Source organism: Peromyscus maniculatus, chromosome 21 (genome assembly GCF_049852395.1).
Source record: "Peromyscus maniculatus bairdii isolate BWxNUB_F1_BW_parent chromosome 21, HU_Pman_BW_mat_3.1, whole genome shotgun sequence".
NCBI classification, from domain to species: Eukaryota; Metazoa; Chordata; class Mammalia; order Rodentia; family Cricetidae; genus Peromyscus; species Peromyscus maniculatus.
Window position 1 is genome coordinate 2,816,435 of NC_134872.1, and position 25,614 is coordinate 2,842,048.

The 25,614-nt window shown below is 53.9% G+C and overlaps 3 protein-coding genes across 3 annotated transcripts; 2 read left to right on the forward strand and 1 right to left on the reverse strand.

Moving 5' to 3' along the window:
• Window positions 1-2,374: 2,374 nt before the first annotated feature.
• LOC102914002 (heat shock 70 kDa protein 1-like) lies at window positions 2,375-8,321 on the reverse strand. The gene is made up of 2 exons (XM_006995582.4): window positions 8,091-8,321; window positions 2,375-4,631 (listed from the first exon to the last, which is right to left on the reverse strand). Exon 2 carries the CDS (start codon window positions 4,616-4,618, stop codon window positions 2,693-2,695), a length of 1,926 nt encoding a protein of 641 aa, XP_006995644.1. The 5' UTR covers window positions 4,619-4,631; window positions 8,091-8,321; the 3' UTR covers window positions 2,375-2,692.
• A 300-nt stretch (window positions 8,322-8,621) lies between these two features.
• On the forward strand, window positions 8,622-11,709 carry LOC102913681 (heat shock 70 kDa protein 1A). Its single transcript, XM_076558235.1, has one exon. It carries the CDS (start codon window positions 8,969-8,971, stop codon window positions 10,895-10,897), a length of 1,929 nt encoding a protein of 642 aa, XP_076414350.1. The 5' UTR covers window positions 8,622-8,968; the 3' UTR covers window positions 10,898-11,709.
• Window positions 11,710-21,200: 9,491 nt separating this feature from the next.
• On the forward strand, window positions 21,201-24,020 carry LOC102913375 (heat shock 70 kDa protein 1A). The gene has a single exon (XM_006995580.4). It carries the CDS (start codon window positions 21,420-21,422, stop codon window positions 23,346-23,348), a length of 1,929 nt encoding a protein of 642 aa, XP_006995642.3. The 5' UTR covers window positions 21,201-21,419; the 3' UTR covers window positions 23,349-24,020.
• The last annotated feature ends 1,594 nt before the right edge of the window (window positions 24,021-25,614 follow it).

Sequence of the window (25,614 nt, forward strand, 5' to 3'; positions counted from 1 at the left end):
ATGTCTCTGTCTCTTTTACCCGCTTTTGGGACCATTTTACTCCTACTGGGTCACCTTGTCCAGGCTTAATATGAAGGGGAGGTGCCTAGACTTAGTGCAACTGGATATACCATGTTTGGTTGATATCCTTGGGAGGCCTGCCCTTTCCTGAAGGGAAACAAGAGGAGTGGATGGGTGGGTGGGTGGGGCTGCTGTTAGTTATAATACATTAGGGGGGAAACAAAAGCCTCATCAGGCAAGTTCCCAGAGAAGGGATGGTGCTACCGGGGAAAGGAAAGGCTTTGTTGTTGTTTTTAATAATAATTAAGTGGGAAGTTGCTAGGTTGTATCTTGTGTGGGACACTTGTGTGGGAATCATGTCTGGATATATAGGGAAAGGCTTGCTGTTTCAATGATGAATGTTTTGTGTTGTCTCTTCTCGAGGCTGGCTGTAGGTACAAAAATTCTGAGCATCTGGCCTGCTGATTACAGGGTAGAATTCTCTACAATGTGCCAGGATGCCAAAATAGAGGGTAGCCAGGGTTTCCTCTGTGTGTGTGTGTGTGTGTGTGTGTGTGTGTGTGTGTGTGTGTGTGTGTGTTTGTGTAGGGGGGCTGAAGCATGCAGGCCTGTGCAGGCCAGAGATGGACTCTGGCTTCAGCCACTTTCCACCTTGTTTAAGTTTTTTTACATTTATGTGTAAGGGTGTTTTGTTGCACGGGTGTGTGCCGTTTGTGCAGTGCCCCCAGAGACCAGAAGAGGAGCTTGGGGTTTCTGAAGTTATAGACAGTTGTTAGCCACCAGAGAGGTGCTGGGAATCAAACCCTAATCCTCTGGAAGAGCAATAAATGTTCTTAACCACTAAGCCGTCTCTCTAGACCCCATCTCATTGTTTGAGATAGGGTCTGTCATGGATCCTGGATCTGACTGGTTCATTCAGCTGGACTGACTCGTCTGCAAGACCCAAGGATCCTTCTCACTTTGCTTCCCCAGTTCTGGGGTTACCGGTGGTAGATGTAACCAACCATCTTATTAAATAAGAAACACAGAACCAATGCAAAGAAGAAAGCCAAGAGGTCAGAGCTAAGAGCTAAAACCCTACCCTTTCTCCTGCGGTGGTCCTACCTCTCCGAACCAGAGCTACTTCCTGTGTCTGTCTTTTTATAGTGTTTCTGTTCTGCCTTCTCTTGATTGTCAACCCAACCACATGACTGCCTCATCACGGCCTGTCTGTATAGACCTCCAGGTTTTCTATTGATTGGTATTGAGATTAAAGGCATGTGTATCCAATACTGGCTGTATCCCTGAACATACAGAGACTTACCTAGCTCTGCCTACCAAGTGCTGGGATTACAAGCGTACACCACCACTACCCTGCTTTCCTATGGCTTGCTAATAGCTCTGACCCCCAGGCAACTATATTTATTAACATACAAATAATATTTGAATACAAATAAAATATCACCATACCGGTGCACATCACTGTGTTCAGATCTGGATCCACCAAGATATCAAGCAGGATCTGTTACCAGGTTCAGCAGAATCCTTAACACTTGAACCTAAACCAACCTGTCATTAATTAGAAGCGGCAGCCACATAACTGTGGCTAACGCAAGTTCTTCATATGGGCCCAGGGTGTCTGAGAATTAGAAAATATTTTCTTGGCAGGTGTAATGTTCTGTAATTCCAGTCACCATGCAAGTGGAGGCAGCATGAACAGGAGTTCAAATCAGACCTAGGCTATATAAGACCCTGTCTCAAATAATAATAATAATAATAATAATAATAATAATAATTTTGTTGGAGACGCTGAACTTGCACAAATCCAAGAACTTTGCCCTTAGCAGGCTAATCGTTCACAGTGAAATCACAAACAGAAAATTCATGTCCTGTGTGAGCTCCCCTCTCTTTCTTTTTTTGGTCTTTCGAGACAGGGTTTTTCTGTGTAGCTTTGCAGCCTATCCTTGAACTTGATCTGTAGCCCAGGCTGGCCTTGAACTCACAGAGGTCCGCCTGGCTCTGCCTCCCGAGTGCTGGGATTAAAGGCGGACGCCACCACCGCCTGGCTGTGAGCTCCCCTCTTACTTTACAGGGAACATTTAACAGCTTAAAGATGCCAGGAAGTAAGCTGGTTGAGGGGGGAGCAGGTTAAGAACACTTATTGCTCTTCCAGAGGATCAGGGTTTGATATAGAGTGTTTGAGGCTAACCTAGAAACCCTGCCTCCAAAAAATAAAGCTGGGCATGGCGGTGCATGCCTGTAATCTCAGAATGCAGGTGGCAGAGACAGGAGCATTGCTGCAAGTGAGGGGACAAAGTGGCCTACGTGGGGTCAAGTAAGCGAGACATACACAGTAAGGCCATGACTAAATAAACACATCAGAAGACATCGGGAGTTATTTCCTTTGGGAACAACTTTACTGAGAGACAAATAACCATCCACACAGGAAGGAGAAAGGTGGGGTGTGGCTCATAAATAACAGACATCCAAATTCTTCAAATGGTTCCAAGAGGGGCCTGGTTTTCCTAAAGGTCATTTCAGGGTCATAGACAGAGGGTGGGGGCATGAGAAGATGGAGTACAGACTTCCCCATCAGAGTCCCAAAGGATGGCGACGGAGGCTCAAGTGCAGTCAGTTCCAGAGTCAGAGTGATGTTTGAAGGTGAATCAGATTCACCTAGAGGCTCCCTAGCACCCTGTGGTTCCAGAAAAGGCTAGTCCACCTCCTCGATGGTGGGGCCTGTGGCAGCCCTGTTGGGGGTGTACCCCGGCGCGCAGGTGGGGCCGGTGCACCCTCCCTGGTAGAGCTTCGTGATGACGGGGTTGCACATGTTCTCCAGCTCCTTTCTCTTGTGGTCAAACTCGTCTTTCTCAGCCAGTTGGTTGGCCTCCAGCCAGGAGAGGACCTCGTTACATTTATCCAGTATTTTCTTTTTATCAGACTCGCTGATCTTGTCCTTCAGACCTTCATCGCTCACGGCGCTCTTCATGTTAAAAGCGTAGGATTCTAAGGCGTTTTTGGCAGCGATTTTCTCCCTCTGGCCCTCGTCCTCGGCCTTGTACCTCTCAGCCTCCTGCACCATGCGCTCGATCTCCTCCTTGCTCAGCCGGCCCTTGTCGTTGGTGATGGTGATCTTGTTGGCCTTGCCCGTGCTCTTGTCCATGGCTGTGACGTTGAGAATTCCATTAGCATCGATGTCGAAGGTCACCTCGATCTGGGGCACACCCCTGGGTGCAGGGGGTATTCCAGTCAGGTCAAATCGCCCCAGCAGGTTGTTGTCGCGCGTCATGGCCCTCTCACCCTCATACACCTGGATCAGCACCCCAGGCTGGTTGTCCGAGTAGGTGGTGAAGATCTGCGTCTGCTTGGTGGGGATGGTGGAGTTGCGCTTGATCAGAACAGTCATCACGCCGCCCGCCGTCTCCAATCCTAGAGACAGGGGAGCTACGTCCAACAAAAGCAAATCTTGTACTTTTTCAGACTTGTCACCCATTAAAATAGCTGCCTGGACCGCCGCCCCGTAGGCCACCGCCTCATCGGGATTGATGCTCTTGTTGAGATCCCGTCCATTAAAATAGTCCTGCAGCAGCTTCTGCACCTTGGGGATGCGTGTGGAGCCGCCCACCAGGACAATGTCATGGATTTTAGCCTTGTCCATCTTGGCATCCCGGAGAGACTTCTCCACGGGCTCCAGGGTGCCTCTAAATAGGTCTGCACACAACTCTTCAAACCGTGCTCTGGTGATGGACGTGTAGAAGTCAATGCCCTCGAACAGGGAGTCGATCTCCAGATTGGCCTGGGTGCTGGATGACAGGGTCCTCTTGGCGCGCTCGCAGGCCGTGCGCAGGCGCCGCACGGCGCGCTTGTTCTGGCTGATGTCCTTCTTGTGCTTCCTCTTGAACTCCTCCACGAAGTGGCTCACCAGCCGGTTGTCGAAGTCCTCCCCGCCCAGGTGCGTGTCGCCCGCCGTGGCCTTCACCTCGAAGATGCCGTCGTCGATCGTCAGGATGGACACGTCGAACGTGCCGCCGCCCAGGTCGAAGATGAGCACGTGCCTCTCTCCATGACTTCCTTTATCCAAGCCATAGGCAATGGCAGCTGCCGTCGGCTCATTGATGATTCTCAGCACATTGAGTCCTGCGATGACACCTGCATCTTTGGTGGCCTGGCGTTGAGAGTCGTTGAAATAGGCCGGCACCGTGATCACAGCATTGGTGACACTGTGGCCCAAAAAAGCCTCTGCAGTCTCCTTCATCTTGGTCAGCACCATGGAGGAGATCTCCTCGGGGTAGAAGGCTTTCTTCTCGCCTTTGTAGGACACCAGCACCTTGGGCTTGCCCCCTTCGTTAATGACTTGAAATGGCCAAAGCTTCATGTCCGACTGCACCACCGGATCGTTAAACTTCCTGCCAATTAGACGTTTGGCATCAAAAACAGTGTTCTGGGGGTTCATGGCCACCTGGTTCTTGGCGGCGTCCCCGATGAGCCGCTCGGTGTCGGTGAAGGCCACGTAGCTGGGGGTCGTGCGGTTGCCCTGGTCGTTGGCGATGATCTCCACCTTGCCGTGCTGGAACACGCCCACGCACGAGTAGGTGGTGCCCAGGTCGATGCCTATGGCCATTCCTTTATTAGCAGCCATGGTTTTCCGAGGCCTGTGGAGAAATGAGACTTTATAATCACATTTAGGGGAGTGATTCTTTTAAATAAAACTTAAGCTATTTATTGATCAGTTAGTAACTTTCAAGACTTATTATTTCTAATTGTGTGTATGCATGTATGTCTGTGTGGGCATATGCACATGAACGCAGGTGCCTGTGGAGGTCAGAGGTATGGGAGGCCCTTGGAGTCAGTTATATACACAGTTGGGAACTGCCCAACGTGGGTAAGTGCTAGGCACTAAACTCAGGTCTTCTACAAGGAGAGATGTGCTCTTAATGGCTGCGCCCTCTGAGCCCTCAGTCAGTTTTTTTTTTTTAATTTTTAAAAATTATTTTGTGGGGGCTGGAGAGATGGCTCAGAGGTTAAGAGCACTGGCTGCTCTTCCAGAGGTCCTGAGTTCAATTCCCAGCACCCACATGGTGGCTCACAACCATCTGTAATGAGATCTGGTGCCCTCTTCTGGCCTGCAGGGACACATGCAGGAAGAACACTGTACACATAATAAATTAAACTTAAAAATTTTTGTATGAACATTTTGTCTTCATGTGTGTATGTCCCCGAGGAGGTCAGGAGAGGGCATCAGATCCCCTGAGACTGGTGTTACAGACAGTTGTGAGCCACCGTGTGGGTGCTAGGTATTGAACCTGGGTCTTCTACAAGAGTAGTAAGTGCCCTTAACTGCTGAGCCAGCTCTCCAGGTCCATCACTCAGTCTTTTTAAAACCACAAGCATGAAGATAATGATATCCCACACAGAGAAACCCTGTCTCGAAAAACAAAAAAACAAAAAACAACGACAAAGATAAGATACCCCAGGCTCCCTGGCCTCCTCTGCACAGAAAGAAGTCCTACACTGAGGGCTTGTGTTTTTGTGTTTGCTCTTGTTTGGGTGTGGGGTGTGTATGCATGGACATGTGGATTCAGGGCCAACCCTGGGTGTCGTTCATTTGCCAGTCACCGTGTTGAAACAGGACCTCTCTGGCTGGCCTCAAACGCTGGCCCCTTAGGCTGTGCTGGCTGGGGAGCCCAGTGCGGCATCTCCCTTGCCCTGTGATCACAGGCGCAGGCCACCACTCGGTTTGCTGGTCTGTTAGGTGGGCTCTGGGGCCTGAACGCAGGTCCACATGCTTGCATGCAAAAAACATTCGCCCACTGACCTACCTCCCTCACCTACGGAGGTCATTTTTGGTTGCTATTCAATGTTTTAAGGCAGTGTCTCACTCCGTGGCCCAGGAGGTTGGCCTGGGACTCACCGTGCATCCCAGGCTAGCTTCAAACACGGCAGCCATTCTCCTCCCTCAGCTTCCCAAATGCTGGGGTGACAGACACGAGTCACTTCAGTAGGCTCCTTTCTTTACTAGTGTCTGAGCTATCTCAGACTCCCCACAACTCCTTGTTTCCCCCTCTTGTAAGAAATGGGAAACCAGGAGAGAAAAGTGCTTGGCCTCAGCTTTAAAGGTGTCTGGTGCTAATAGTTTATACATTATACGAGTTTGCCACTCTGAAAAATATCAAATAAACATTGTCAAAATGCCTGCTCCACCCACCTTTCACTGTCTTTATTCTTTGAACTCATCTTTGGGATTGGTTCTGGGTTTGTCTCTGTGTGCTGGGGGGTGGAACCCAGGGCCTTGGAGATGCTAGGCAAGGGGCGGTGTCACTGAGCTGCACCCCAGAGTGGCTATGTCTCCCCTGTAGTTGTGTCTCAGAGTACAGACCCCGAGACCCTCGGCAGCCCCCAAGGCTCCCGAGTGTCTGTCTCTCTGGCTTCTGCAGTTTCTCGTCTACCAGATGTCATAGGGCAGGACAGGCGGGTCAACAGCAACGTGACCCGGGAGGCAGACACAGGCCACTTTCCACCACCAAGCTGGCTCCCTGTTTAGGCTGAACCTTGCCCCAGTAGGCTTCATGAAGGCTTAAATTTAAGTCAATAACGAACCTTCACCTACATTCATTTTGAAATACTCTTTATAACAGGGACTCTTCCAAATGGGTCTCCTCATGCTCCCTGCTAGGTGGTGCCTCAGCCCCCTCCTCAGCCGCCAGAGTAGCGGGGAGTGGGATTGCATTAACCACTGCTGTGCTTCCCACCATGAGTGGAATGTCTGTGGGTTTGTCTACTCTTAGCCTATACAATTGGAATTACACAGCATTTGTCTGTTTATGGCTGGCCTTATTTCACTCAGCAGTGTCCTTAATTCTCGTCCATGAGCTTGCGTATTTTGGTACTTCTGAGACTGAACAATGTCCATTCTGTGTTTCTCCCACCCTTACACATCCATCTCCGCAGGACACCAGGTGGCTTCCACTTCTCCATATTGTGAACGATGCTGCTGTTAGCTTGGGTTCACAGACATGCCCAGACCTGGCTTTTATGGCAGAGCTTACATGATGAGGGTAGACAACAGTGTTCTCAGCTACTCCAAGGAGGGAAGGAAGGAGGGAAGGAAAGTGGGTCTATATTCCTCTCAGGGCCTGAATCAGCTGTAGTGTTCCTGTGACAGTGTGAAAGGTTTACTGTGGGACCACAGCTGTCCACCAGTCTCCTAAGACTGTGTTCTGGAACTCCTTAAAAGAGACATTAGGGGCCCAAGAGATGGCAGTTAAGAATGCTCCCTGCTCTTCCAAAGAACCTCAGCTGGGCTCCCAGCACCCACAGTGGGCAGCTCAGGACTGCCCGTTACTCCAGCTCCAGGGGATGAGACAACTTCTAGTCTCTGGAGACACTCGCACACACCACACATACACAAACACACAGACAAACCATTTCTTTAAAAAGATAGGAACTAGATTCCATTCAGATGTGCCTTCCTGAGCATGGTGGAGTTATGTAGCTCACTGTGAAGATGTCTGCTAGGACACACACACACACACACACACACACACACACACACTTTTTTTTTTTTTTTAAAGGCTGGGGTCTCGATATGTAGCTCAGACAATGCCCCTGCCTCCATTCCTAAGAGTTGGGATTAGAGGCTTGAGCCTCAATCAATTTTTCTGAGAAGTAGGGCACAACGGAGATTTTCTGTGTACTTTTAAGTCAAAATTCCACCCCTGTAGCGGTCCTTTCTCAACATCTTGAGTGCTGGGATCACAGGCATGCATCCCTACACCCAGTTTCTATCCTCCTGATTATATCCTGTCTTCTGGTGTCAATAACATTCAAAAAGGTCTTAAGCTCCCTATTCCCAGCTCAGGCGCATTCCAGCCATGCCTGTCCCTCAAGAGACACTCTTCCTGGTTCCAATCCTCACCCCAGAGTTAAAACAGCTGGGGTCTGTGTGGGGAGGGCCGCACCAGTAATCGCAACACTCAAGAGACCAGAGCGGCGGGTTCCACCAGACCTTGTGTGTAAATTAATCAGACCTAAGAAGTGCCTCGGCCCTTTTCAGATAAGAACCATCGGGGACACAGCCTTCTGCCCATTCCACCAGGGCCTTCTCGGCTCACCTGGCTTCTCTCCGCCTTCGCTCCAGTTTGGAAAACTTGAGGTCGCTGAGCCCCTACGAGCGGGGAGCTCCAGGATCATCCAAACGCGCAGCCGGGGTCCCCCCACCCCCCACCCCGCCCCTCCCGGCAACTTTGAGCTGTTCTGGGACAGAGCCTGGGATTCCTAAATTAGTCGGTGAGGTCAGAGCCAGCACGGCCATTGTAACGCGACCGGAGGGGGTCACGTCACCAGACACGCCCCTGGGCCTCTGCCCGGGTCACCAAGCGGAGGAGGGGGAGTTACAGCCTCAGCTCGACCCCCAAAGTCAGCACTGCGAGTCAGCGGGACCCCCCAGATCACGACCAACTACTGTCCAGAGCACCGAGCTGGCGGTCACCTTTACTGTCCATTCCATGGAGGCCGCCGTAATGCGTCGCCATGGCAACAGTGGGGACAGCTCGTCCCGCCGCCCTCCCCGCCCCCCAGGAACGCCGCTTCTCCAGCGGGACCCAGGAGTGTCTGGAGAGTTCTGGACCGGGGCGGCTCCCTCCACACCGGTGACTCAAAGGAGGCGGGGAAGGCCCACCAGACGCGAAGCTGCTGGAAGATTCCGGTCCCCACGGCCGCCTCCGGCTCGCTGATTGGCCCGGGGGAGGGCGGGCGGGGCCGGAGGGCGCTCCATAAAGGCGCGGGGCGGCGCGCAGAGCTCCAGACGCAGATTGCAGTCCCAGCCAGGAGTCTCCGGTTCCCGTCGGAGCGCAGAGAAGCGGAGCAGCGCGATCCCGACCCCCGGCCAGGACCAGCCTCCCCCGGAGCCTCCCCGACGCAGAGCGCAGCCTCCCCCGGACCCTCCCGGACGCAGAGCGCCGAACCCCGGCAGCGGACAGCCAGCGGCGCCATGGCCAAGAGCACGGCGATCGGCATCGACCTGGGCACCACCTACTCGTGCGTGGGCGTGTTCCAGCACGGCAAGGTGGAGATCATCGCCAACGACCAGGGCAACCGCACGACCCCCAGCTACGTGGCCTTCACCGACACCGAGCGGCTCATCGGCGACGCGGCCAAGAACCAGGTGGCGCTGAACCCGCAGAACACCGTGTTCGACGCGAAGCGGCTGATCGGCCGCAAGTTCGGCGACGCGGTGGTGCAGTCGGACATGAAGCACTGGCCCTTCCAGGTGGTGAGCGACGGCGACAAGCCCAAGGTGCAGGTGAGCTACAAGGGCGAGACGCGGGCCTTCTACCCGGAGGAGATCTCGTCCATGGTGCTGACGAAGATGAAGGAGATCGCCGAGGCGTACCTGGGCCACCCGGTGACCAACGCGGTGATCACGGTGCCCGCCTACTTCAACGACTCGCAGCGGCAGGCCACCAAGGACGCGGGCGTGATCGCGGGCCTGAACGTGCTGCGCATCATCAACGAGCCCACGGCGGCCGCCATCGCCTACGGCCTGGACCGGTCCGGCAAGGGGGAGCGCAACGTGCTCATCTTCGACCTGGGCGGCGGCACGTTCGACGTGTCCATCCTGACGATCGACGACGGCATCTTCGAGGTGAAGGCCACGGCGGGCGACACGCACCTGGGCGGGGAGGACTTCGACAACCGGCTGGTGAGCCACTTCGTGGAGGAGTTCAAGAGGAAGCACAAGAAGGACATCAGCCAGAACAAGCGCGCCGTGCGGCGCCTGCGCACGGCCTGCGAGCGCGCCAAGAGGACCCTGTCGTCCAGCACGCAGGCCAGTCTGGAGATCGACTCCCTGTTCGAGGGCATCGACTTCTACACGTCCATCACGCGGGCGCGCTTCGAGGAGCTGTGCTCCGACCTGTTCCGCGGCACGCTGGAGCCCGTGGAGAAGGCGCTGCGCGACGCCAAGATGGACAAGGCGCAGATCCACGACCTGGTGCTGGTGGGCGGCTCCACGCGCATCCCCAAGGTGCAGAAGCTGCTGCAGGACTTCTTCAACGGGCGCGACCTCAACAAGAGCATCAACCCGGACGAGGCGGTGGCCTACGGGGCGGCGGTGCAGGCGGCCATCCTGATGGGGGACAAGTCTGAGAACGTGCAGGACCTGCTGCTGCTGGACGTGGCGCCGCTGTCGCTGGGCCTGGAGACGGCGGGCGGCGTGATGACGGCGCTCATCAAGCGCAACTCCACCATCCCCACCAAGCAGACGCAGACCTTCACCACCTACTCGGACAACCAGCCCGGGGTGCTGATCCAGGTGTACGAGGGCGAGAGGGCCATGACGCGCGACAACAACCTGCTGGGGCGCTTCGAGCTCAGCGGCATCCCGCCGGCGCCCCGGGGCGTGCCCCAGATCGAGGTGACCTTCGACATCGACGCCAACGGCATCCTGAACGTCACGGCCACCGACAAGAGCACCGGCAAGGCCAACAAGATCACCATCACCAACGACAAGGGCCGGCTGAGCAAGGAGGAGATCGAGCGCATGGTGCAGGAGGCCGAGAGGTACAAGGCGGAGGACGAGGTGCAGCGGGAGAGGGTGGCGGCCAAGAACGCGCTCGAGTCCTACGCCTTCAACATGAAGAGCGCCGTGGAGGACGAGGGCCTCAAGGGCAAGATCAGCGAGGCCGACAAGAAGAAGGTGCTGGACAAGTGCCAGGAGGTCATCTCCTGGCTGGACGCCAACACGCTGGCCGAGAAGGAGGAGTTCGTGCACAAGCGTGAGGAGCTGGAGAAGGTGTGCAGCCCCATCATCAGCGGGCTGTACCAGCAGGGGGCGGGGGGCCCCGGGGCTGGGGGCTTCGGGGCCCAGGCGCCCAAGGGCGGCTCTGGGTCAGGGCCCACCATCGAGGAGGTGGATTAGAGGCCCTTCCTTGCCCTCCCGGGGTCATCTAGGACACGCACTGGTGGCCCTTGAGGACTGCCCTGCCCTGGGTATTGTCAGGGTTGGCCGCACGCTCCTGAGTTCATTCTGCACTTACATCCTAGTCCTAGGGAAACTTTATATACTCTGTGGAATAACTCATGTTCCTTATATAAGTTATGTCCTATAAGTTAGTACATTAGTTACCCTGAGGGTGGTTTTATTTCCCTCCTTCAATACAACACTGCCACACTGTATGATTTGTTTTGCCAGTCTACCAAGTTGGCAAGTGTCTTTATAACGTAATAGTGTGTTTATCTGATTTTGGCTTGCAATAAGAGAAAGCCAAAGAAGTTTTTTGTGTGTGCAGTTTTAGAAAGAAATATGTTGCCAGCCATAGGTAAATACCTTAATCTCTGGTTCAAGGCCAGCCTGGTCTATATAGTGAGTTTCAAGATGGCTATGTAGAGGGACCTTCCCTAAAATACCAAAAAGGAAGGAATATATTAAGTATATTTTTAGGGTTCTTTAGTCTTCGGACTCTGCCCTTGGCCGCACTATTGAGGAACCCTAAAGTTGGTGCCTTCCATGGGCCACGTTTGTCTATGAAGCGGGGAGACTCTGGACTGCTTCTCCTTGAGTTTATACTTCTGTGTTAGAGTTTTGTTGTTGAACTGTTGGGCTCTATTTCAGTGGTAAACTTGGAGCTGATTTATACTGCCATCCTTTGTTCACCTTGTTTTTTACATATTCATACTGAACTCAGGTCAATTTCTACTGTTATTTGAAAATAAACTCAGTATAACTTGCCACGTCTGTGTGACTGTTGTATTTGGAGTTCAGGAGCTGCTGCGTCTGTCTCTCACAGTTTTGGCCACAGAAGAGTGACATTTTATCCCGACAGGGGCCTGGAGGACGGAGGGAACATTGCAGTGTGATCCGTTTGTGAGGAAAATGAAATGAGTCAGCACAAACCAACAACCCTCTGGGGCTGAGGTCCCGAGATAAATTCTCACGGAGGTGGGAGAGGCTTGGGCCTGGGGTTTCAGAAGTCGGGCACCTAACGGGGTGGTGACGATGCAGCCGATGTAAGAATGACTTCAGAAGAGGGGATGAGGTTCACTTAGTCTACACACCCCTGTAGCAAGAAGAGGTGAGGGCGAGGGATGAAGCAAAATAGTGAAAGTCGTGGGTGGTATGCTTTAAAAGTGAGAACTGACAGCAGGTTGAGGATGCAATCCCCATCCTCATCTTTTACTTAGTAAGTTTTTACTGCATTTATGTATTGGGGGGGGGGCATGCAGATACCAAACACCCACAGAGGACCGCGGTGTGGGGCATGCAGACCACACACACACACAGAGGAGCGCGGTGTGAGGCATGCAGACCCCCCCCACACAGAGGACCGCGGTGTGAGGCAGCAGACCCCACACACACACAGAGGACCACGGTGTGGGGCAGCAGACCCCAAACACACAGAGGACAGTGGTGTGGGGCATGCAGACCCCACACACGCACAGAGGACTGCGGTGTAGGGCATGCAGACCCCCACACACACACAGAGGACCACGGTGTGGGGCATGCAGACCCCACACACAGGACCACGGTGTGGGGCATGCAGATATCAAACACACACAGAGGACCGTGGTGTGGGGCATGCAGATACCAAACACACACAGAGGACCGCGGTGTGGGGCAGCAGACCCCACACACACACACAGAGGACCGTGGTGTGGGGCAGCAGATCCCACACACACACAGAGGACCGCAGTGTGGGGCATGCAGACCCCACACACACACAGAGGACCGCGGTGTGGGGCATGCAGACCCCCAAACACAGAGGACCGCGGTGTGGGGCATGCACATGCAAAGGTGCTCATGCCGGGGTCAGAGACCTCTGTGGAATATGTTCTCTCTTTTCACCCTTGGGTAGGTCGTGGGCATGGAACAAATATGCAGGTTTGGCAGCAAGCACCTTTACCCACTGAAGCTTCTCTTTGGCCCTCATCTACTTCGGATGTTTTGAGTTAAGCTGAGTTAGGCCTTACTACCCAGTTGAGATTATGTGCAATATTTTTCCTTTTTAAACCGGCTTGAAACAAAGCCTTTTAGGCAGGGGCTGACTTGGAAGTCAACATGTAGTCCAGTCTGGGCTTGAATTTGAGGAGTTTCAATACCTCAGCCTCCCAAGTGCTGGATTATAGATATGGATATCTATACCATACCTACCTTATAACTTTTTTATTTGGTTGGCTTTTGTTTTTGTTTTGTCTTGTGTCTATTTTTGCTTTGTGTGTGGTGCTGGGGTTTGAGGCCAGTTCTCCATTGAGCTATATACCCTAGCCCTGAAATTTTATTTTGCTTTATTTGTTGCTCTGGGAATCAAACCCAGAATTTGCAGATGCTAAGCAGCTGTTTTACTGAGGTTCGTCTTAAGCCTAGGTTCCTGTTTTTTTGTGGTTGGGTTATTGGTTTTTTGAGATGGCTTCTCTCATATTCCAGGCTGGGCCCCCTCACTGCCCCTCCAGAGTCTTTAAACGTGGGGGTCTTAGGGGCAGGAGATGTTGCTCAGCAGTAAAAGCCCTATGGGTACCAACCAGCTCTGGGGTCAGTCCTCAGCACAGGGTGGGGGTGGGGTGGAAGTGGCAGGCAGGGGGGAGATGGGGGCCTGCAGTTGGGATCCGGAATGAACCTGTTGGGCTGATACGTTCGTTCACAGTTATTTCTGAAAGGATGCTGGAATAGAAATCACACTTGGGATTTTTTTTAATTTCATGTGTGTGTGTAAGTTTGGGTATGTGCGTGTGCAGGTCAGTGGATAACTCTGGGGAGGCGGTTTTCTTCTTCCACTGTGGCCTCTGGAGTCACACTCAGGTAGTCAGGCTTGCACGCTCACACTTTCACGTACGGATCCTGCTGGGCCGCATTGGCAGTTTTTGTCACCCACGTTTAAAGTATTCCAGTGAATATATGTGGGGGGGTCACCTGACAGTATAGTGCCTCCACATCAGAAGGACCTCAACACTGGAGGGCTGTGACAGAGTAGACGCTGTGCTGGGGCCTCTCCGTGATGCTCCATTAGCCAGACTGTGCTGGCTGATGACGCCAGCTTGGCACAGGCTAGAGTCATCTGAAAGGAGGGACCCTCGACTGAGAGAGGATCTGGCTATAGGACATACTCTTCATTATTTTTTCTGTTTATTTATTTATTTATTTATTTTACATCCCACCTGCAGCCTCATCCTCTCCTCCCACTCCATCCCCCGCCTCCCCGCCCCCTCCCCCAATCCATTTTCTTCGTTAGTGATTGGTGTGGGGGGGGGGGGCAGAGCACTGTGAGTGGAGCCATCCCTGGGCTGGTGGTCCTGAGTTCTACAAGAAATAGGCTGAGCCAGGTGGCTGCGGTTGCGCACGCCTTTAATCCCAGCACTCAAGAGGCAGAGCCAGGCGGGTCTCTATGAGTTCGAGGCCAGCCTGGTCTACAGAACAATTTCCGGGACAGGCACCAAAACTACACAGACAAACCCTGTCTCAAAAAACAAAACAAAACCATGCTGAGCAAATGAGCAAGTCGGTAAGCCGCACCCTCCGTGGCCTCTGCATCAGCTCCTGCCTCCCGGTTCCTGCCCAGTTTGAGTTCCTTCAGTGACATCGGTGTGGAAGTGTAAGCCAAATAAACCCTTTCCTCCCCCCTTGCTTTTGGTCTTGGCGTTTCATTGTAGCAATACCTAACTAGGGCAGTTACCATCTCTACAGTCTGATGGACAGTCAGCGAGATGGGTGCAGCGGGAAGTGGGGCAAGGGGAGGGCCAGCCACCCAGAAGCTCCGCCCCAGGTGGAGGGGGCACACACCCAGAAGCTCCGCCCCAGCGGGGGCAGACACCCAGAAGCTCCGCCCCAGGTGGGAGGGCAGACACCCAGAAGCTCCGCCCCATGTGGGGTGCAGACACCCAGAAGCTCCGCCCCAGGTGGGGGTGCAGACACCCAGAAGCTCCGCCCCAGGTGGGGGTGCAGACACCCAGAAGCTCTGCCCCAGGTGGGGGTGCAGACACCCAGAAGCTCCGCCCCAGGTGGGGGGGCAGACACCCAGAAGCTCCGCCCCAGATGGGGGGCAGACACCCAGAAGCTCCGCCCCATGTGGGGGGCAGACACCCAGAAGCTCCCCTACTTTCTTTTCTGAGGACTGTTTTCTCACAGCTGCCACCCAATTTGTTTGGCTCAGTATCGTAAAAGTCACAGAACTTTCCATCATTTCCATCTGATGGGTTAGAGCTGGGTGTGGTGCATGCTTGTACTAGCACTGGGGACGTGGAGGCAAGAGGGTCCGTGTTCAAGACTAGTCTGGTCTACATAGACACACACACACACACACACACACACACACACACACACACACACACACACACACACACGTCCATGATGATGGAGAGAGGAGGGGGAGGAGGAGGAGGGGGAGGACAAGGAGGCTTCTGGAGCATCACAAAGGTGACCCAAACTTGCAATCCCAGTACTTGCTGGGCTAAGGCAGGAGGATTGCCGGGATTAAGGCTCACATGGCCTGCAGAATGAGTCCAAAAAACAAGCAAAACCAGGTGCAACTTTAAACATCAAGGGAAGGAGCTGGAGCGACGACCCAGAACCGGCAGCTCTTCCAGAGGACCCAGGTCCAGTTCCCAGCACCCAAATGGTGGCTCACAACCATCTGGCCTGGGCAGGCACCGGGCACACAAGGGGTGCACAGACACACACGTGGACGAAGCACTCATACACACAAAATAAAAACTTTAAATAACTTTTAAAAAGCAGCAAGGGAAGAGGGGCGGAGACCCCCTGCTTTCCTGTCCATCCCAGGTTGTCGGGCTTCCGCATCTTTGCTTTTAGTGCGGACTGTGCTGGGAGGAACTGCCCTGTCATCGTCCTCCAGAACACTTCTTTTTTTTTTTTTAAAGATTTATTTATTTATTATGTATACAGTGTTCTGCCTGCATGTCTGCAGGCCAGAAGGGGGCGCCAGATCTCACTACAGATGGTTGTGAGCCACCATGTGGTTGCTGGGAATTGAACTCAGGACCTCTGGAAGAGCAGTCAGTGCTCTTAACCTCTGAGCCATCTCTCCAGCCCCTCCAGAACACTTCTTAACAAAGCAAACTGTTCCCCTGCCTGCGTCTCCCCCTCCCCTCAGCTCTGCTCTGGGACAGCAAGTGTAGTCAGGCTCTACATTTTTTTCCCCTTTTATTTTATTTTACAATACCATTCAGTTCTACATGTCAGCCACGGGTTCCCCTATTCTCCCCCCTCCCACTACCTCCCCTTACCCCCAGCTCACCCCCCATTCCCACCTCCTCCAGGGCAAAGCCTCCCCAGAGGACTGCGATCAACCTGGTAGACTCAGTCCAGGCAGGTCCAGTCCCCTCCTCCCAGACTGCAGGCTCTACATTTAACATCCAGCAGATTCTGTGAGCTGTTTACCAGCTTGCCACGGATACAGGGCTTTCGTTCCTTTCCCAGCTCTGGCAGACAAGCAGAAGCTGCAAGCCTGGAGCTTAAGTGCAGGGCCATGAGGGGGAGGGGTGGGAGGGAAGCTCCTGGGTCATCGCTTAACCCGCTGCTCTGCTGTGAGTGCAGGACCTTCAGAGAGCGGAGAGGCGGTCTCAGGAAAAAGGCTTGATGCAGAAAGGCGGGTGTTGGAAGACACGTGCTCTGGCCTTCCAGCTACTGCCTTCTGCCTCGCCCTAGTCTTTCACGGGGTTTTGGGGGAAAAAAGTGGGCAGCTATGTGGGTCCCTGACGGGCAGGTGCCTTGGGTACCCGGCATTATAAACGGTCTCCTGTGCAATGTGGGCACCGTGTGTCTTATCGTGGTTGTGCAGGTCGGGCCATAGCAGCTTGAGTCTGCCACTCTTCTTTGAAAAGCCCACACCACGCCCTCAGGTGAGTCTCACTTTACCCCCAAGCGCCTCTCTGTTTAACTCTTTCCCTCAAAACCTATGTCAAAAAAAAAAAAAAAAAAAAAGAAAGAAAAAAAAAAGAAAAAAAGAAAAAGAAAAAGAAAGAAAAAAGAAAGAAAAGTCTTTGAATAAACTCCAACTAGGGGCTGGAAGAGGGTGGCTCTGTGGTAAGAGCCGGGACTTCTCTTCCAGAGGACTTGCGTTTGGTTCCCAGGACCCAAGTTTGGAAACTTACGGCATCTGTAACTCCAGTTCCAGAGGATTCAATGCGCTTTTCTGTACTCTGCAGACACTGCCCCTCTGTACCCACACACAGAGTTAAAGTAAACCTTAAAAAAACTCTCCGGCTTTGCATCATAATTGACCTGTGCCTTTTGTGGTGCTAGAAAATTAAAGCCAAAGTGTTTTCTGTGCTAGACGATCGCCACAGATGGGAGATACCATCTAGTGGGTTGGTTTGGAGAGGGTCTCACTATGGAGCCCTGGCTGGCCTGGAACTTGCTATATAGACCAGGTTGCTTCAAACTTGGGACAACATGACAATCCTTCCATCCCTTTCTCTCAAGTGCTGGGACCACAGATAGAAGCCACCACACCTGGCTTTACCCCAGTTTTTATGTTGGATTTAAGTAATTTAAAGTCGTTCCATAGTGCTGGTAGGTCCCCAGCTTTGTAAGGGCCTCACCAAGAATGAGTGAGTAGCTGGACCTGAGTGTGAGGGACCACCCATCACAGAAGGGAACAGAGCACACAGTGTGACAGCTGTTGAAGCGTTGGTCAACTAATTCTTGATACCGCCACGCTATGAAGTAGATTTTGTTTTGTTTTGTCTGAGTTTTGGGGTGTTTGTTTCATGAGAGGGAGGGGTAGTGTCTTCAAGCTCTCTATGCAGCCAAGGAGAACCTCAGACTTGTGCTCCTCCTGCCTCTCCCTCCCCACTGATGGGATCACAGGGTGTGAGTCCAGCCCTGGTTTCTGTGGGAGCAGGTTTAACGCTGGGCTGTGTGCTCACTAGGCAAGCACACAGCCCAGCCCCAGCCTCAGCACCAGCCCTGAGTGTTTGCTTTTAGAGGCAGGGTTTCTTCAGATGGCCCAGGCTGGACCTGCTCTCACAGCATCCTCCTGCCTCAGCATCTCCCATTCTGGAACTACAGGAGCACACCATCACACCTGCCTGAATGTTACTGTTCATTCTACTTTTGAGATGATCATATGGAGATTAGGGGGATTTAGTAGCATACGAGTACTTTGTTGTTAAAAGGGGGGGAAAAACCAGCTATCCTTGAGGTGGATTCCAAACACAAACGCAGGTCTTCCCCTACCCGGAGTGTTTTTCCACTGGCTGGAAATCTCCAGAGCTCCACTGCCACCAAAGCCTTCGAAAGAAATCTGCTTAAGAATGTCTGCCTCAGCAGGGCGTGGTGTTTGTGCCTGCTCTGCCAGCCTTTGAGCAGCTGAGGCAGGAGAACGGACCTGAGTTCCAGTCAGCTTGGACTATCTCAAAAACAGAACAACAGAAACAAACCCCAGAGTCCGCCTCTGGGTTCACATGACCTGTTCCCTTCGTCTCCTCTGGGTGTGCTTAGAATTGTGTCATCTTTTAAGAACAAGGGGACTGAGGGGAAACTGGGCTGTTGATTAACTGTTTCCCTCCCCCCCCCCCAATCGAGAGGAGAGGGGAAAAGACGCCGCAGCCTCGGGCTGAGGAAGGCTCTCTCCCCTCAAGTGTTCTTGGCATCCTTTCCTGCCCCTGGTGCTCTCCACCCCTTAAAAGTCCTTCACAGCCTTCCAGTTCGGAACCCTGAACTCTGTTACTTCCAAATATGGAACTCAATAAAACCTAATTCCAGAATGAATCAAGTCCTCTTGGTGTGTGTGTGTGGGGGGGGGGGCAGACTGGAAATTAAATCCAGGGTGTCTTGGATTCTAAGCATGAATGCTACCAGCAGCGTGGGGTTCTTTCCGACCCTCCACCCACCCAGGAATTAAACCCATCACTGTGCTTCCCTCTCTGAAGCACCTAAACTAAAAGGACAGGAAATTTCAAAGATCTTCTTATGGAGAAATGGACGTGGGCCGGGGATGGTGGTCGTTCTGGTTAATTCTAGCACTTGTGTGAGTGAGCAAAGAGGATCATTCTGGCAGTGGTGGCACACACCTTTAATCCCTGCACTTGGGAGGCAAAGGCAGGTGGATCTCTGTGAGTTTGAGGCCAGCCTTCCTGGCAGGGAGTGCCAGACTACCCTTTGCTACAGAATGAGACCCTGTCTCAAAGTTTCTTTTAAAGATGTATTCTAAGTATTGCTGATTCACAGGGCAGAAGGAATAAACCCAGGACTATCAGTGGCCACAGATGGTGGCAAGCAGGCCTCTGGAAGTGACTAGGCAGCTAACATGGGCTCCTGGAGGAATCCCCAGCCAGAGATGCACAGAGTAATGGAAAAACCCCTGAAGTTTAACCAGTTTGACTAGATCGGGGTGGTGATTCATGAGAACTGAATTCATTAGCTCTGACTATGGAACAAGCTGCAGCCTGCCAAGGACACAAACAGGGGATCTATGCATCTTCAGAACACTGGCTGAGATCAGCAAACTACAGCACAATGAAATGCCCTTGATTCCAGGGAGATACAGACTTTCGCACGCACACACAGGAGATGCCAAGGAGCCTTGTTCAAAGCAGGGTCCCATCCAGAAACTGCCTCCTCCCGTTCACACTCAGAAAGCTAAGGTAGCCTGTGGTGCATGTGCGTGCCTGGAATTCCAGTACCTGGGAGTAAAGGCTGGAGGATCGAGGACTTAAGGCCAGCCTTGACTACTACACAGTAAGTCCAGGGACAGCCTGGGCTGCATGAGACTCTACCAAAATAAATAAATAAATAAAAATAAAAGGAAAAAAAACAAAAAAGATTCAAGTATATAGTCTCTCCCTGCCGTGGATTGTTACCTGTTACCTCAGAACTAAGGTTCTAATACACCCTCATTTTTTTTTTCCTTTTTTGAGAGAGACAGGCTCTAATGTAGCCCAGGCTGGCCTCAAACTCCTGATCCTCCTGCCTGCACCTCCCAAGCACGGGCCGCCATACCCAGCAGCCTTACTGTGGTTTCAGGGATCTAACTAGGGTCTTTACTCCTTACACAGGAGGAGGAAGAGGGGCAGGGGGCGAGGAAGAAGATCACTGACGACTCATGTATTTATGATCGAAGCAGGAACAGATGAGGCACTGAACGTTGACGAAAAAGCTAAGCGGGAGCCCTCTGCCTGAGGGTCTCACCCAACACTTGGCTTTAAATGCACTGTGAGGTGTGATGCTACCCGAGGTCTCTCCATCTACAGGAGGTGACCGGTGAGGGGCGGCGGGCGCAGCCAGAAGAACCAAAAAGACCTCTAAGTTAACCCTGACCTTAGTACCGCGGTCACAGAAAGAAAGGTGCTACGCGAAGGAAAAGCCACGCTGGCATTCTCCACTTTCTTTAAAATGTTTTCAGACAGGGTCCCGTGTGTAACGTGGCTGGCCCTGGACTCGCTGCAGTCCTCCTGCCTCAGCCTCTCAGTCGCTGACGTGACCGGTGCGAGCCACGACGCCCCGCTAACTTCTGTGGAAAGTTTTCCTTACTAATGCCAGGCTGCAGCCTGGGGCACAGGGAGTGGCCGCGGCCTGGCACGGTGCGCTCAGCCTGCCCTCCCGCGGCTGCGGGGACACTTTCCTTATTCGGGTCCCAGGTCCCCCTGCCCCGAGAACCAGCGCTTACACACCGATTTTCTCCCGCACACCCGAGGACCCCTGCGCGGCCATCTACTGCCGACTCGTACGGTGACCGCGATGTAAACACCCCAGAGCAAACACTGTCCTGCGTGAGCTCCTCTCTCTTCCCCCTGTAAACCGAAGATGGGAAAGAACGGACCGACCGACATTCCTCGGGCGGCCGGGCGCTGTCACTCCACGCGGCCAGGACCCAATCAAAGCGCCTTTCGGCCAAGCGTTATCCCGCCTCCTTGGAGAAACTGTCTGTGTCCCCGACCTGTGGAAGAGGTGAGGACGCCTTTAACCCCTCGCTGGTCGGAGCCCCACACGCCTCTCCCGGCCCAGCACCTCCAGGCGCTGACCCTTCCCAGCTTCACCCCCAGAGGCCGCCGCGGTCCGTCGCCATGGCGACAGCACGTCCGGCCGGCCGCCTCGCCCCGCCCCCCCAAGAACCCCGCTTCTCCAGCGGGACCCAGGAGTGTCTGGAGAGTTCTGGACCGGGGCGGCTCCCTCCACACTGGTGACTCACCAGACGCGAAGCTGCTGGAAGATTCCGGTCCCCACGGCTGCCTCCGGCTCGCTGATTGGCCCCGGGGAGGGCGGGCGGGGCCGGAGGGCGCTCCTTAAAGGCGCAGGGCGGCGCGCAGAGCTCCATACGCCAATTGCAGTCCCAGCCAGGAGTCTCCGGTTCCCGTCGGAGCGCAGAGAAGCGGAGCAGCGCGATCCCGACCCCCGGCCAGGACCAGCCTCCCCCGGAGCCTCCCCGACCCAGAGCGCAGCCTCCCTGACGCAGAGCGCCGAACCCCGGCAGCGGAGAGCCAGCGGCGCCATGGCCAAGAGCACGGCGATCGGCATCGACCTGGGCACCACCTACTCGTGCGTGGGCGTGTTCCAGCACGGCAAGGTGGAGATCATCGCCAACGACCAGGGCAACCGCACGACCCCCAGCTACGTGGCCTTCACCGACACCGAGCGGCTCATCGGCGACGCCGCCAAGAACCAGGTGGCGCTGAACCCGCAGAACACCGTGTTCGACGCGAAGCGGCTGATCGGCCGCAAGTTCGGCGACGCGGTGGTGCAGTCGGACATGAAGCACTGGCCCTTCCAGGTGGTGAGCGACGGCGACAAGCCCAAGGTGCAGGTGAGCTACAAGGGCGAGACGCGGGCCTTCTACCCCGAGGAGATCTCGTCCATGGTGCTGACGAAGATGAAGGAGATCGCCGAGGCGTACCTGGGCCACCCGGTGACCAACGCGGTGATCACGGTGCCCGCCTACTTCAACGACTCGCAGCGGCAGGCCACCAAGGACGCGGGCGTGATCGCGGGCCTGAACGTGCTGCGCATCATCAACGAGCCCACGGCGGCCGCCATCGCCTACGGCCTGGACCGGTCCGGCAAGGGGGAGCGCAACGTGCTCATCTTCGACCTGGGCGGCGGCACGTTCGACGTGTCCATCCTGACGATCGACGACGGCATCTTCGAGGTGAAGGCCACGGCGGGCGACACGCACCTGGGCGGGGAGGACTTCGACAACCGGCTGGTGAGCCACTTCGTGGAGGAGTTCAAGAGGAAGCACAAGAAGGACATCAGCCAGAACAAGCGCGCCGTGCGGCGCCTGCGCACGGCCTGCGAGCGCGCCAAGAGGACCCTGTCGTCCAGCACGCAGGCCAGCCTGGAGATCGACTCCCTGTTCGAGGGCATCGACTTCTACACGTCCATCACGCGCGCGCGCTTCGAGGAGCTGTGCTCGGACCTGTTCCGCGGCACGCTGGAGCCCGTGGAGAAGGCGCTGCGCGACGCCAAGCTGGACAAGGCGCAGATCCACGACCTGGTGCTGGTGGGCGGCTCCACGCGCATCCCCAAGGTGCAGAAGCTGCTGCAGGACTTCTTCAACGGGCGCGACCTCAACAAGAGCATCAACCCGGACGAGGCGGTGGCCTACGGGGCGGCGGTGCAGGCGGCCATCCTGATGGGGGACAAGTCTGAGAACGTGCAGGACCTGCTGCTGCTGGACGTGGCGCCGCTGTCGCTGGGCCTGGAGACGGCGGGCGGCGTGATGACGGCGCTCATCAAGCGCAACTCCACCATCCCCACCAAGCAGACGCAGACCTTCACCACCTACTCGGACAACCAGCCCGGGGTGCTGATCCAGGTGTACGAGGGCGAGAGGGCCATGACGCGCGACAACAACCTGCTGGGGCGCTTCGAGCTCAGCGGCATCCCGCCGGCGCCCCGGGGCGTGCCCCAGATCGAGGTGACCTTCGACATCGACGCCAACGGCATCCTGAACGTCACGGCCACCGACAAGAGCACGGGCAAGGCCAACAAGATCACCATCACCAACGACAAGGGCCGTCTGAGCAAGGAGGAGATCGAGCGCATGGTGCAGGAGGCCGAGAGGTACAAGGCGGAGGACGAGGTGCAGCGGGAGAGGGTGGCGGCCAAGAACGCGCTCGAGTCCTACGCCTTCAACATGAAGAGCGCCGTGGAGGACGAGGGCCTCAAGGGCAAGATCAGCGAGGCCGACAAGAAGAAGGTGCTGGACAAGTGCCAGGAGGTCATCTCCTGGCTGGACGCCAACACGCTGGCCGAGAAGGAGGAGTTCGTGCACAAGCGTGAGGAGCTGGAGAAGGTGTGCAGCCCCATCATCAGCGGGCTGTACCAGCAGGGGGCGGGGGCCCCCGGGGCTGGGGGCTTCGGGGCCCAGGCGCCCAAGGGCGGCTCTGGGTCAGGGCCCACCATCGAGGAGGTGGATTAGAGTCCTTCCTTGCCCTGCCGGGGTCATCTAGGACACGCACTGGTGGCCCTTGAGGACTGCCCTGCGCTGGGTATTGTCAGGGTTGGTCCCTGAGTTCATGCTGAAGTTACAGCCTTTCATAAGGTAATTGAGTTGACTGTTAAATTTTGTATGTTTATATTCTTTATATGCACATTAACATTGCCAGCCTCTCTGTGTACAGTATTTTATTCTTAACAGAGTAAGGGGATTTTGTTCGTACACCTAGTGATGGGTAAAATTTAAAGGATTTTTTAGGATTGAGATCCAGTGGCCTGGGAAGACACCGTCTTGCTGCCCAGAGACCCATGAGAGTCTCAGGGTCTGGTCCCAATACTGAGCAGCTGGAGCTGATAATTGTCTTCCTTACACAGCAGGCATCTTTGAGACAAACTGGCTTTCAGAAGTCCTTTGCACTATGTATTGCCTAACTTTAGTCTTCCGTACTTAAAACTTTTATTATGTGCTTGTCCTTTTATAGTTTTGTGGTATAACTCATACATCCTTTGCATTAATCCAAGTACTGTAAAGATGGCATTTTCCTGCCACCAGAGAAATCAACACTGCCACCCTGTGTAGATTTTCTTCTTTGCAACATTACAAAGTTAGAAAAATTTTTTATAACTTAACTATTCAAATAAACTGTTACAACTATGTCTTCTCAGTGTGTTTGTTGGGAGGGTCAGTGAGTTCTGGGTTTGTGTGGATTAGGGATGTCCACGGAAGGTTTTTGGGGAATTTTGTTAGAATTTAAGTGTTTTCTGTGCTAGGCAGATCTAAGTTGCAGGTTCTCACTTTGAGGATAGGGCTCATTTACGGGAATGTAGGAGTGCTGCTGTAATTACTTTGGGACCACTGGTAGAGGGCATCCTGGGGCTCTGACAGCTCTGAACTCTACCCCTGCCCTCCCAGGTGTTTCTCAGCCTGTGGGCCAAGACCCCTTTGGGGGTGGAAGGACCCTTTCACAGGGGTCATCTAAGACCATCAGAAAACTGATATTTGCATTGATTCATAACGGTTGCAAAGTTACAGTTATGAAGTAGCAATGAAAATAGTTTTATGGTTGGGGGTCACCACGACATGAGGATCTGTATTAAAGGGTCACAGCATCAGGAAGGCTGAGATCCGCTGCTTTAGAGCATTGTGCATACTAGACAAGGGCTTCATCACAGAGCTATGTACCCCTCAATCCCCTGGCTGAGATTGTACACTTTGCCACCAGGCAGTAGGTCTGACTATCTTTTTTTTTTTTTTTTTTTGGTGGTGGTGGGACTATTCGTGGCGGGGGGGGGGGGGGGGGGGGGGAATGGTCTTTCTATGTAGCTCTGGCTGTGCTGGAAATGGATGTTTAGATCTGGCTGGCCTGGAACTCACTGATATCCACCTGCTTCTGCCTCTGGAGTGCTGGGATTAAAGGTGTGTACCACCACCGCCCAGCTGCTCTGGCTCTCAAATGCTCGATTATGGGCACATACTATCACACACACTCACTCTGTCCCCATTTCTCTTTCCAAGCAGTTAGCCTGGTGAAATAACACTTAGCATGCCCAAGGCCTGAATTAGCAGGCAGAAAGTGGGGGAATAAAGGTTTTAATCGAAAGCCTTTGATGCATGGACCTCCATCCTACTGTGTCACATCAAACTCATCCTTTGAGAGCTGGGGAGTATACCTCAGTGAATGTTCCCTTAGCAGGCATTGGGCTAAATTTACTTCCTAGCTCCACCGGGAATAAATCACTTAGCTGGGCCAGATGTCAACCACCTGTATCCTAGCACGTTCATATTGGCCAGGGTAAGCCCACTGTGGGGTAAGGAAGCCATCAGCAGTGGCTTAATGCCAAAAAATAATTTTCTGAGGCCGTGGCTATTACGTTCATGAATTGCTCATTTAAGAAAAGGTTTACTGCTAAACCATACCTGACTGTTAGAAGTCATTTCTGGCCTGTACATGTCCTGATTGGAATTGAAAGCAGCCTCTTCCATATCACTCCCAGGTGGAACTTGGGGCTCTAGGAACTGAGAAATTTATCAAATAATTACTCTAGGAATCTTACATTTAAAAAAAGTTTCTATTATGTTTTTAAGGCTGGATCTCTGTGTAGCGCTGACTGGCCTGGAACTCACAGAAATCTGCCTGCCCCTGTCTCCCAAGTGCTAGGATTAGAGGCCTGTGCTGCCACCACACTCACCCTTACGAGGGATTCTTGATGGAAGGCTGCAACCTTCAAGGGAGGGAGGGCAGGTGGAA